This window comes from Lutra lutra, chromosome 6 (genome assembly GCF_902655055.1).
Source record: "Lutra lutra chromosome 6, mLutLut1.2, whole genome shotgun sequence".
Taxonomy (NCBI): Eukaryota; Metazoa; Chordata; class Mammalia; order Carnivora; family Mustelidae; genus Lutra; species Lutra lutra.
The window spans coordinates 71,845,276-71,858,583 of record NC_062283.1 but is presented as its reverse complement, the minus strand read 5'-3'; the positions used below and the strand labels follow the sequence as shown (position 1 = coordinate 71,858,583).

Here is a 13,308-nt window from a genome sequence, read left to right as displayed (position 1 = left end):
AAGAGAATAAGTGACTTGCCTGGGATCTCACACTCAGCTAGTTCCATAAGCAGCCCTCAGTCCCAGGTCTTTCTGACTGTAGGGACTGTTCTTATGGTTTGCTGTTTCCAATATAGAAAACTAATTTGCTATGGTGGGATAATTTTTATTTTCTTAGTCCTTTTCATCTAAGGATCTATAAAGAGTGACCAAAAGTGTCTAAATCTTTCTTCTGACCTATAACATAATACAGCCCAGAATATAGAAAGATCTCTCAAATTAAGCTTTCAAAATAATTTAGATTTACCTTTGACAATGCTAAGTGAAATAAGTCAAGCAGAGAAAGTCAATTATTATATGGTTTCACTTATTTGTGGAACATAAGGAATAGCATTGGAGGACATTAGAAGGAAGGGAAAAATGAAGAGGGGGAAATTGTGGAGTGGAAGATGAACCATAAGAGACTATGGACTCTGGGAAACAAACTGAGGGGTTTATTTTATTTTATTTTATTTTAAAGATTTTATTTATTTTTTTGACAGAGATCACAAGTAGGCAGAGAAACAGGCAGGGGGGTTGGGGGAAGCAGGCTCCCTGCTGAGCAGAGAGCCCGATGTGGGCCTCGATCCCAGAACCCTGGGATCAGAACCTGAGCCAAAGGCAGAGGCTTAACCCACTGAGCCACTCAGGCGCCCCCAAACTGAGGGTTTTGTGTTTTTTTTTTTAAAGATTTTTTTTTAAGATTTTTATTATTTATTTGACAGAGATCACAAGTAGGCAGAGAGGCTGGCAGAGAGAGGGAGAAGCAGGCTCCCCACTGAGAGCCCGAATGCAGGGCTCGATCTCAGGACCCTGGGACCATGATCTGAGCCAAAGGCAGAGGCTTTAACCCACTGAGCCACCCAGGCGCCCCTAAACTGAGGGTTTTAGAAGAGAGGGGGTAGGAAATGGGTGAGCCTGGTGATGGGTTTTAAGGAGGGCACGGACTGCATGGAGAACTGGGTGTTATTACAAACAATAAACCATGGAACACTACATCAAAAACTAATGATGTACTGTATGGTGACTAACATAACAATAAAAAAATATTAAAAAATTTTAACTTTGATGAAAAGAAGTAAAATAATGGGAATTCTAACATCATTCCAGTTTTCAAAAGGAGAAAAATATGATGATTCTTGAGTACTACTAATGGTGATAAGACATTCCTGAAAAGGCTTTTAAAGGCAAGGACACAGAAATCACTGGAAAGCTGCATGGATTCACTAACAAGCCAGATTTGCTTCTTGGACAGTCTCACCAGACTGTTAGATCCATGAAATTCAAAAGGCAAAGCAACTGACCTTGAGCATGGTACTTTGCAAGGTCATTTCTCGATATTTTACAGAGCAAGATAAACAGAATTTAGGCTCTAGAATACATTGCTGGATCATTCACTGGTTGAATAATTGTATCCAATATGTGACTGATGTCTAGCTGAAGATATATTTCCGATAGTATTTGACATGTCTCAGTCTTCTATCTTGCAGTAATTTTTATCAGATGTCTATATAAAAGTCCTGATTATCCAAAATTTTCATAGGAAGAAGAGAATGCATCTCTGATGAACCCATAGCCAGAATCAGAATATAAAATTACTTTAATGGGCTTTAGTAGGAAGAAATGTGGAAGACTGTTCTCAGGTTTGAAAACTGAAAAACAGGGGTGCCTGGGTGGCTCAGTCAGTTGAGCAGCTGCCTTCAGCTCAGGTCATGATCCCAGGGTCCTAGAATTGAGCCCTGCATCGGGCTCCCTGCTCGGCAGGAAGCCTGCTTCTCCCTCTCCATCTGCTACTCTCCCTGCTTGTGCTCTCATTCTCTCTCTCTCTCTCTCTCTCTCAAATAAATAAATAAATCTTTAAAACAAAGAAAACAAACTGAAAAAACACAAGTAAAAATAGAGAGTGATATGATTTGAGGGTTTAAATTCATTAGATTTTATTATAAGACATTGTTACCTTTAGAAATAAGAAATATAGCTGTGTGAACTATAATAACTTAATGAATTCCCTTCCTTTTTCCTTATCAGTAATCTTGTGGGATATAAAAGCTTTTACCAATATTTATACAATGTTCATTCAGAATGATACACTCATTGATAAATTACACCTGTATAGAGTGTTTGTAGTCAAATTATATCAGGTACATGTTGCAAATTATGAAGTACTGCTAAACAAATTCACCAAAGAGTCTTACATTATGATTCTTTTAACTCTGACCCAGTAATTCTCTTTCCTTTTCTTTTTCTTAAGATTTGTTTATTTATTTGAGAGAGAGAGGGGGATGAGAGGCAGAGGGAGAGAGAGGGAGGTAATCCTCACAGCTTGAGGTGGCTTGATCCCAGGACCCTGAGATCATGGCCTGAGCCAAAACAAAGAGTTAGCCACTTAACAGACTGAGCCACCCAGGTGCCCTGTAATTCTGCAGCCTGAGTTGCTTTCATAGTCTTCCTTTTGCAGGAAATTTTTTGGAAAAACTTAATGTAAGCAGTTGCCTAGCTTTAATTTTTAGATCCTTATAACTTTTTAGAGAGAGCATGTGAGAATTAAATGAAAATATTTGTCCATTTTTCTTTTTCACTATTGTTTCTTCCCACTAAAGTAAACTCCCATGAGTTTGAGGACCCTGTCAGTCTTTATTACCATGACCCTCGAGCCTATGACAGTGCCTGGAACATGGTAGTTGCTTCATAAGTATTTGTTAAAGGGAATAATATCTTGGATGATTTTAACCTTATAAGCTCATCTGTGGGGCGCGTGGGTGGCTCAGAGGGTTAAAGCCTCTGCCTTCGGCTCAGATCATGATCTCAGGGTCCTGGGATCGAGCCCCATGTCAGGCTCCCTGCTCGGCGGGGAGCCCGCTTCCCTTCCTCTCTCTCTGCCTGCTTCTCTGCCTACTTGTGGTCTCTGTCTGTCAAATAAATAAATAAATAATCTTAAGAAAAAAAAAAAGAAAGAAAGAAAGAAAGAAACATGTGACCATCCTCAGCCACAGGCAGGAATTTGGGCACCAGCACCTGGAACCCAGGTCTCTCCAACTTCAAATTCTCTTTGCATTCTAGCTGTGCTGCTTTATCATGATGTGAGAAGAATGCTAGAATCATGTTCAACGACCAGCCAAAGTACAGAGTCTGAATGGCCTTTCAGGAAGAAAAAGCAGGCAAATGAATAAAATAAAAGGAGAACACAGAATAGGAAAATAAAATATCCTGGCCTGTGGCATCTGCACAAATAGAGAATACTAAGTAGTATATCCTTATTGTTGAACAGAGGGAGGAAATAATTTTATAAATATTTTATAATTGTTATTTTAAGAGTCAAAATTATTTCATCTATTTACATATATTTTGACACTGTTAGAAGACAGAACTTTTTCTCTTGTATATAAATTGCTCTGGGCAAGCATATAAGAGTGAGCAAAATTTAAATATTTGGTCTACTTTATCATGATGGTATTTTTCTCAATTGTGTACCATCATTTATGTATGAACCTCCTTTATTTTGTTTCCACAGAATGCTGAAGTCTCTGTTTTTGAAGTAAATATACGCTTTGTTGGTGGGCTACTCTCAGCCTACTATCTGTCTGGAGAAGAGGTAAGATGAAACTGTAAAATTATATTTTAGTGGGAAAATTTGCTTTTTGTGGTATCTGTTCTCATATTTCAATGGGTCTCTAGCATACACTGAATTTAGTGTAATATATACTTATTAAACGAGCACACTGGGCAAGTTGGGCACAACATGTTCTGAGGATATGGTAAGCAATGCCTTTTAAAAAACCTGGGTCCGTTCTGTTAGGTGTGATGTGATTATAACTATAAATTAGATATGCCTGTACACAAAGAGGTGTAGTGCAGTGACAGGCTTGTGGATGAGTTCTTTTTCTTTAAAAATTATTTTAAGCTTAGCTTAATAAAAACCTTTTTGAAGGTGGAGTAGGTTGACAAGCGAGATCTGAAAATTACAGTGAGAGGGTAAGTGAGGTACTCAGCCTTCTAGTGAGAAGTCCTGTAGGCCAGTGTCCCTGTGTAATGTGCTTTGGAGCTCTTCCTAGAGTGAGGCTTAATTAATTGTCTGTTCAGAAGAAAGCAGGAATTTTTAATTTAGCTTCCTTTTATTGATAGATTAAGAAAGGATTTTTGTATCATGCTTATAAAGAGCACAGATGCTATTTTCTTGAAAGGTTTTGGACAACTCTATGAATATCCTAAGTGTCCACTAAGAGTTGTTGGAAAGGACTTCACCTTTAATGTTGAGAGTATTAAAAGCTGACGTCAAGGAAAAATAGTCACATATTTCAATTGCATGTCAATCAGATTTGTGTGAGCCTCAGCATTCTGGCTGGGGGAAGAGTGGATCTTACCTAGTGTAGTATTTCATGTATTTCAATGCTCCTTCAAAACCGATTTAAGCAGAGCAATAAATGTTTAATGAGAAAAGCTGCTTTACTTTGTTCCTGTCTCCCGGGTACTTTCCTAGCCATAACAAAACAGCCTGCACAACCTGAATATTCTCTCTGTCCTTAGATTTTATTCTACCATAGATATTTTCAAGATATATAAATGACTCTATATTCACCCATATCGGTCCTATTTAAGTTTTAAGTTCTTTTCTTCATTATGGACTCTGTCACCTTCTCAGCCAGAGTAATGAGACTTTCTGGCCCATTTTTCCTCTTCTTCCCTTTTTCCAGGCCCACATCACTTCATTTGTTCAGTTTGGTTTAGGATGTTCCAAGCCTTGAGCCAGGGAATCCATATTTTTACAAAGTCATACTGAAAATTGTTGTTTTAGTTAGCAACTTTCTGCTCTTAGAATATTTGTCTTTGAGTATCCAGTGCCTGGTATTCTCACTCTTTTTGACATACTTAGGATGAACTTGGTTTTAATTTTCTTCAACATTTATATGGAGGTGAGACGATTTGGAGAAAATAAGAACTGCATCCTTCTATATCTGGGCTCAAATAGGATAATTGAGCATACAAAGAAAAACAAGTAACATTTCTTTTAAATATGCATCATGTTTAGTTAAGATATTTCTTCACTTGTAATGGTGTCTTAAGTTTATATATATCTGTTACAAGTGAAAAAACATCCTAATTAAGCATGATATCTGTGGGTTTACATATAAACCCATGATATCTGTGGTTTTATATAAATTATATAAATATACCCACAGGTATTTTGCCTATAGATAAAATCATTTGGCTCAGATTTTGTAAAGGTACTTTTTTATTCCATATGTAGCTAACTTTAGCAAACAAAGTACTACAAAGAACACCTCCATTAAAAATAATTATTCTTTTAGTGTAATTTTTGGTTCCTTATCCCCATACAAAGCATAGTTTTTATTACATCGAGACTTTCTGTATTATAATTATAAAATACTTAAGGTATTTCCATTCTCACTTAATTTTCTGTTTCTATAGAATATACTTTTAGTTCATAAAGATTCATCTATTCAGCATAGTTTTTGCATAACCCGTCCCTAAATGTTGGGTAGTTGGCTTTTTTCCAGTTCCTGTATTTTGGATGAGGTAGCTATAATTAGTAGATAAATATTTATTCTCTTAAGTGGGATTGCTGGGTAAGAAGTGGTTAGTACTAATCTATTTTCTTATCATTTCATCCTTTTTCCTTTCAGTTACCTCATCCCTGACAATTTCTGACCAGTGCACTCAGGGAAGTTGACTATCAGGAATGTGGTCAAGAAAAACTATTTTACCCCAAGTCTGTACTTGAGGTGTTTATCTCAATATCCAAATGAAAAAAAAAAAAATTGAACATTCATTAATAGAAAGAACACCAACATAGCCAAATTATGAATTACTTGGTCTCAGATTGTTGATAAAATTCTATACTACACATTTTTATGTAAATCAAGGTATTTACTAAGATAGTCTAGGCAAATTTATCTTCCTAGATTATCTTATAGAGGGGCTACTAAGTCACTGTAATTTGACATTCTCTTTTCATTGCTTACTCAGGAGTATTTTGAGAACATCTTATAAATCACCATCAGAACTAGATAGCCCCACATTGATATAAGATCAAAATTCTTAAATTTAATTATTGCAAAAACAGAAGAGGAATACCATTGGTTTGTGTTACATGCTTCAGGGAAACTACAATTAGAAACACTCAGGAGTAATCAAGAATGCCAATGGAGGGACGCCTGGGTGGCTCAGTTGGTTGGACGACTGCCTTCGGCTCAGGTCATGATCCCGGAGGCCCGCATTGGGCTCCCAGCTCCAGGGGAGTCTGCTTCTCCCTCTGACCTTCTCCTCACTCATGCTCTCTCTCACTGTCTCTCTCTCTCAAATAAATTTAAAAAAAAAAAAAAAAAAAGAATGCCAATGGAACTGTAAACCCTACCAAAATTACAATGGTAACATGACATACCTGTTGATAAGTAGTTTGACTGTAGGGACATATTCAATAAATTTTAAAACACTCTAGCTCATTTAAAATATTTGGTAGTGCCATTAAAAAAAGAGTTGGTTACAAGGTTTTCAGTCTTATATAAGAAATGCAAACAATCACAAGAATTACAAACAGGATAGTTATAAGATGAATACTAAATAGGAATGACAGTATTAAATAGAAGTAAAAGAGGTAGTATTGCTCTACTACAAACTCAGGGGAAATTGAAGTCCTCATTGGAGACAGTAAATAGCAGTAGAATATCATTACCCAAAATATGTTCTACAGAGCACTAGTCTCTTTAGATACTTCAGGATAAGTCTGTATCCATATATGTGCTAAAAATAAATTCAGAAAAAGCTACATTTTATATTCTGTCCTAGAAATTCACAATGTACAGAAAAAGAAACTAACTGAATTTTATTTATCCCTCTGTTTAACATACTTCCTTAACTGTAACCTTCCTCCTTTTTCCTTAATGTAACATTTGCTAATTCTGAGTTACAAATACTGTTTCCCAGAACAAATTTTGAGAAACCCTGCTGTAGAATTAGAGTAACCTAAGGAAAAATGATAATTAAAAATTGGCAAACGCAAAACAAGACATTATAAGAGAAGATGATATATGTGTATAGTAGCATGTATGAATATACCACATATTATTTGTTTTACAGTAGAAACCAATGACTTTATTCAGCAGAAAGTTAAGTTAATAAGATATAGTAATGCCACATCCTCCTAGTGAGGGCTGAAAAACAAGTTGGAAGTAAGCTCAATAATCACTCTGGGGCATCCTAGAATAAATAAATATGCCCTGTTTTTTCTACCCTTGTCAAGACACAGAGGCCCAGGAGAAAGAAATCAATTGGCAGTTTGGTTTACATGTGGCCCCTTAAGGATCTTGGGGAAAGAAAGAGAGGACATGATAGAAGTCTTCTATAGGGTTTGAATTCAATATTGTTTGAACACGGAGTGTACGTAATTCCTGGACAGGAGACTGAGGCCTTATTAGAAGAGTTAGAAGAATAAATGTTTGGAAGCCAAAAAGAGACACAGTATCACTACGGTGAGTAAGGATGTCAGAGGAAACAAGCCATATGGAAATTGATAATTTAATAATATACTTGAAAACACTTTTCCTGATTTATAAAACTACTTTATTGTATAAATTAAGAGAGAACGTTTGGAACTACTAAGGTATTTACTCCTCAGGAGAGACATTTGCCTAGTATGTTTTATATAGGTAAACTGGAAAAATAAGACACCAACTACTGGATGCTAAAACAATTGAAGAACTAGCTTTCGATGCAAGAAGGTAACCAAGACATTGATCTAGCACTGGGGAAATACACATAATGGATTCTTATATTAGATCAGGTAACTCTGCCAGGATATCTTTCATTTCAAGGGAGCAAGAGTATTTTTCCCCAAATTCACCAAAAGAAATCCATTGCTCCATACACGAGTACCAAAGATTGCTGAATAGCTTCCAACAAAGAGAAGTAGCTAATGCCACCAAGTTTAGGAATATCAATGGAAAAAAAACATATAGGAAAGGGGTAGGATTATGGAGTGGAGAAGAGAAAAATAAGATGGAGAATGTCAGTTTATTGGTGGAAAGATTTACTGTTTTCTCATAATAGGTTTCAAATATTTGGGCTATTTAGGGGGCTAGCCATCAATTTTATAGAGTGTATTTAGTGATGAATAATTATGAAAGTGTTTAGAAAGTCCTTAGAAAATCAGGATGCTTTGATGGGGTTCCCTTTCAAACTGTGTCTGCCACCATCCATGACGATAAAGTCATCTTCCAGACCATCCACCTATCCGTCTCCTGCCTTATTCTGCAAAGAAATTAAAGTGACTTATCAGAAATGTGCAAATACACACAGAGCTGTTGAAAACAGAGAATAAAGTCAGACTCTATTTTTTTAATTTAAGTTTTTATTTTAATTCTAGTTAGTTAACATGCAGTGTTATATTAGTTTCAGGTATACAGTACAGTAATTGAATAGTTCCATATATCAGTCTGGGTTCAAGAAGACAGATGGGGTCCTTCATCCCGATCATTTATTTCACACATTCCCCCCACCTGTCTCCCTCTGGTAACCATCACTTTGTTCCCTATAATCAAGAGTCTGTTTCTTGCTTTCTCTCTCTCACTCTCTTATTTTTTTCCTTTTTTTTTTTTTTGTTTTGTTTCTCAAATTCCACATATGAATGAGATCATACAGTATTTGTCTTTCCCTGACTGATAAAGTCAGAGAACATTAGAGTCGCAGGTAAGATTAACAAACATCTGGTATAGCCAAGTAGGCTTTGGGCAGAAATTTGTCTTTGGGTTTCCTAGCAGCCAGAGCAAAAGGGCGAGAATTAACAGTAATTTGGTTTCCTTTTTATAATGAACACTAAAAAATGGATAACATAAAATTACCCATAAATAATATCACCTTATACATACTAAATTTTCCATAAAATGTAGAACTATCTGGTATGGACAGGGAAAAAAAAACAAAAAACAGATCCACCAGAAATGCATTAATACTCCTCTCCCCAAATTCTGCCTATAAAAATCAGGCTCAGATTTATCATCCTCTCTGGCTAGTATTTTAATTATGGACTCTAATAAAGTTGATTTGAATCCAGAAACAAAAGATATCAATAGAGAGCATAATTACAAATACACACACACAAAGATTTAAAAAACATGATCATAGTACCCTAAAAGCAAAATATAGTAAGCCTAGGGGTGCCTGGGTGTCTCAGTCAATTAAGCATGGGACTTTTGACAGGCTCAGGTCAGGATTGCAGGGTTGTGGGATTGAACCCCCCAGTGCGGAGTCAGCTGTTGAGATACTCTCCCTCTCCTTCTGCCTCTTGCCCTGCTCATGCTTTCTCTGTCTCTCTAAAATAAATAAATAAAATCTTTTTAAAAAATTAAGCCTATAAAATGAATACATGACAGATTTGAGCAATGTAGTTAAAAAGGAGGCTTGAAATAATGGCATAATGAAATAGAAAAATTAGGTAACCAAATCCTTGATCAATGTTTATTATATGTTATAGACAATGAAAATTTTTAATAAAATTTATTTATAATGCCATAATCAAAATATAACACTGGGCATAAATGATACACATATTTAAAATAGTGAAACTCCTTGAAATTTTTTAACTAATCTCTTAAACTGGACAAAGGAGTGAATCTATAATATTAAAATAGACTACTCAACAAACAACTGAAGTATAAGCATCCCTTTAAATTCTGTGGAAAGCATTTCTTAAAGAAATACATCATTTTAAATGTCTATATTATGAAAAAATTACCATATGGTTAACTGAGTCTGTATAATTAAAAGAACCAAGAAGAAACAGAAATAATAAAAATTAAGAACATTAAATGCATTGTAAAATGAGAAAGGGCTGGATTTATAAAACTTTTTCACCCTCCTTTTCACCAATATTCTCTTTTGGGGTTTGGGGTGCAGAGAGAGAAGAAGAGAAAGAATCCCAAGCAGACTCCCTGTCTGGGGGCTCAGTCTCAAGACCCTGAAATCATGACCTGAGCCAAAATCAAGAGTCAGAAGCTTTACTGACTGAACCACCCAGGCATCAGTATTCTTTTTTTTTTTTTTTTAAGATTTTATTTATTTGACAGAGAGATCACAAGTAGAGAGAGAGAGAGGAGGAGGCAGGCTCCCCACCTAGCAGAGAGCCCGATGTGGGACTTGATCCCAGAACCCTGAGATCAGGACTCGAGCTGAAGGCAGAGGCTTAACCCACTGAGCCACCCAGGCAACCCAGGCATCAGTATTCTTACCGAGAATAATTGGGGAAGAACCACTTTGGATGAGGTGGTTAGAGGGGCTCCATCGGCAGGAAAGAGCGCGCGTGCGTGCGTGCGTGCGTGCGTGCGTGTTGTGTGTGTGTGTCGGTGAGATTGGACAGCGGTGCAGTTAAAACGGAATCACAACTTGAGAGAAGTTGCTCTGCAGTGATGCATTCTGGCCAGGTGCTGCACAGTGTTCTTTGCCCTGAGACTAAAAACACCTCAAATCCCTGCCCTGTGGATTTTAGTTTCTGGTGAGCAGATGTAACTCTCATAAACCGAAAGTGGGAAACTTGGATAGACCCGTAAGAAAAAAGGTTTGTGTTTTGGTTTGTTAGTTTTGTTTTGCTGTGATAGGATGAGAAGGCAGAAAACTGGCTTATGGATATCCACATGACCCAACCATGTCTCCAGCATCCTAGCCCTTCAGCCAGTTCTGCACCTTAACCCCAAACAGTCTTGTAATCATGCCACACTGCCCTTCTCGCCAACCGCCACTGGTCCCTGTGCCTTTATAAATTGAGTCTTTTTGATGTGGCCTACAAAGAAAGCCAAATAACCCAGACTCAGCTTACCTTTTTTGGTTTTGTTCCTTAGGCCTCACACACCTTCCTCTCTAACTACAATGTGGATTTTTTCCCCTAAAATTCTCCAAGCGCATCTGCGTGGTTTTTATATCCACATTTGCTCTCCCTAGAATGGCTTTCACCTGCTCCTCCCACCCCAACCTAGACAGTACCTGCAGTGAGGCCCTCCCTGATTGTCTGCTCAGGCTGGCTCCACTCCTGCACAGGGAGGCCAGGGACTTCCTTCCTTGCATTTTCTGCATAGGCTATTACCATGCTTTGTTTATGACCCTGTTACTTCTTCATCACCCCTTTCCCCAGGAGAATTTGTATAACTCAAAAATAAGGATTAGATTTCTGCTGTTTTTATAGCCCTTTGCTTAGCACTGTATGCCTTGAGCTGGAAAATATTTAGTAAATATTTGTGACTAAACCTTTATGAGGCTTTCTGTGACCTCTGTTTTTTAAAACCCCAGCAGAAAAGTCTCCTGCCTTTTTAAAGCAAAATCTGTACATTGACAACACAAATAAGCAAATGGCCTGGAAGACTGAGGTAGTGTGTGGAGACAAGAAAAATGTATATATAACAAGGGGACTAAAAATAGGCACAATCTCTAATCCCCGGGTAAGCCCCTTACAACTCTACCCCACTCCCCACCTCAAACCACGCCCCCCCACTGACCCCAGCAGAACATCTTACTTTTTTTTAATCTATTCTATAAATGCTGGTTCTGTGAAGGAGAAAGTTTTGAAAACCAGAGAGCTAGAGGCAATATCAAAATTTAATTAATTACCAAATATTATTGGTAATTTATAGTGGACCTTTTCTTCCTTTCTTTCTTTCTTTTTTTTTTTTTTTTTTTTTTGAGGGAGGGAGGGGCAAAGGGAGAGAGAAAGAAAATCTTGACCAGGCTCTACACGCAGCATCAGGCTCTGATTTTATGACCTGAGATCATCATGACCTGAGCCAAAATCAAGATTCTGCCGCTCAACAGACTGAGCCAACCAGGCATCCCTGTAGCAGACCTTTTAAATAGAATTGACATTGGAGTATTTTGTGAAATTTTAAATCTAAGACGAAATTATAAAAGGTAAATGGGAAAGGGATCATATAATGTATATTTGCTTAGTTTGAGGAAACTATTCAGCTAAAACTTTTTTAGCCATTTAATGGTACACATATGCTACTTTCCTGAAAAAGAACAATTTTAATCATATTTACTAAATGATATTGATTGTCTCCTTATGTTATTTTGTACTAATGTGTTTGACCCTATGATTTCTTAGAAGTTTGAATTGATCCTTACATGTACTTCAGGTATTAAATTTACTATTTAGCATTTACTATTGAAATTTTTATAAAAGAAAGGAATATGATATACTGAATAAGTATTTTTACTTAAAAAGGTTCAAAGTCATACTAGATTATAGTAATTTTGCTTATTAAATTTCCATGGTTAATGAGTTCCAACTGTCTCTCATTGAATGTATGATTAGAAGTTTAATTTGTACTTTAAAAGAAATCTAGGAATATATGGGATTGATTATAAATAATATATATTTTAGTCAAATGAAATGACTACTTTTTTGTCCTGGAATGAATGACTAAAATCATATCTACTCCTTAACTCAAGTTTGCTATATATGTTTCTCTATTTATGAAAATCTATACTGTATTTATAATTGTTTTCAAAAGCATAGAAGTTTTATCTGCTCTAAGAACTTTATCTCTACAATTCAGAAAAGGAATTCTATAGTTTGCTAATAATTCTAGCTCTAAAACTTTTTCATGCTAATGTATAAATGGCAGAAGCTGGTCTGATTTCTGTCTGATTATAAACCAAGCAAGAGCGCTTGGCTCCCCAAGGAAAGGGAAAGTCAGGATATTAACTTGTTTCTTTCTTTCTTTTATGTTTTATTTTTTTAGTAAACTCTGCCTCTAGTGTGGGGCTCGAGCCCACAACCCCAAGATCAAGAGTTGCATGCTCTACCAGCTGAGCCAGACAGGCATCCCAACTTGTTTCTTAATGAAATATTTGTATCCCTTTTAGTTTAGCACATGCTTTGCACATAGTAAGCAAACTATAAATTCACATTGGTAAGTGTAGAACTAGTTTAGGATGTAGGGACAACCTCAAAATCTCAGTGATTTAAGATAATATGCTCCGTGCATTCTATATGTTCTGCCCATGCCACGTGCTCTGCCCGTGACTCTCAACATCATCCATCCAGAGCCCAGCTGGTGGAGCAGCTGCTGTCCGAATCATTTCCATTTGCCAAGATGGGAGTCATGGAGTTGGAGGGCAGGGATGGAAAAAGAGAATCTAGTAAATGCACACTGGCTTTGTAGTGCATATGTCAGAAGGACACCGGTTACTTCAGCCCACATCTCATTGACCAGAGCAAGTCACATGGCCACTGTAACTTAAGAGGTTGGGGGAGGAGATGCATTGTACCACCATATCCCTGGGAGG

At 36.9% G+C, this 13,308-nt stretch overlaps 1 protein-coding gene across 2 annotated transcripts in view; it reads left to right on the top strand.

Moving 5' to 3' along the window:
• Nucleotides 1-13,308, top strand: part of MAN1A1 (mannosidase alpha class 1A member 1) — a 168,518-nt gene that overhangs the window by 56,232 nt on the left and 98,978 nt on the right. For both annotated transcript variants that reach the window (XM_047732866.1, XM_047732865.1), the window contains exon 5: nt 3,530-3,610. In XM_047732866.1, the coding sequence (XP_047588822.1) occupies nt 3,530-3,610 (81 nt within the window). The remainder of the gene's footprint in view (nt 1-3,529; nt 3,611-13,308) is intronic.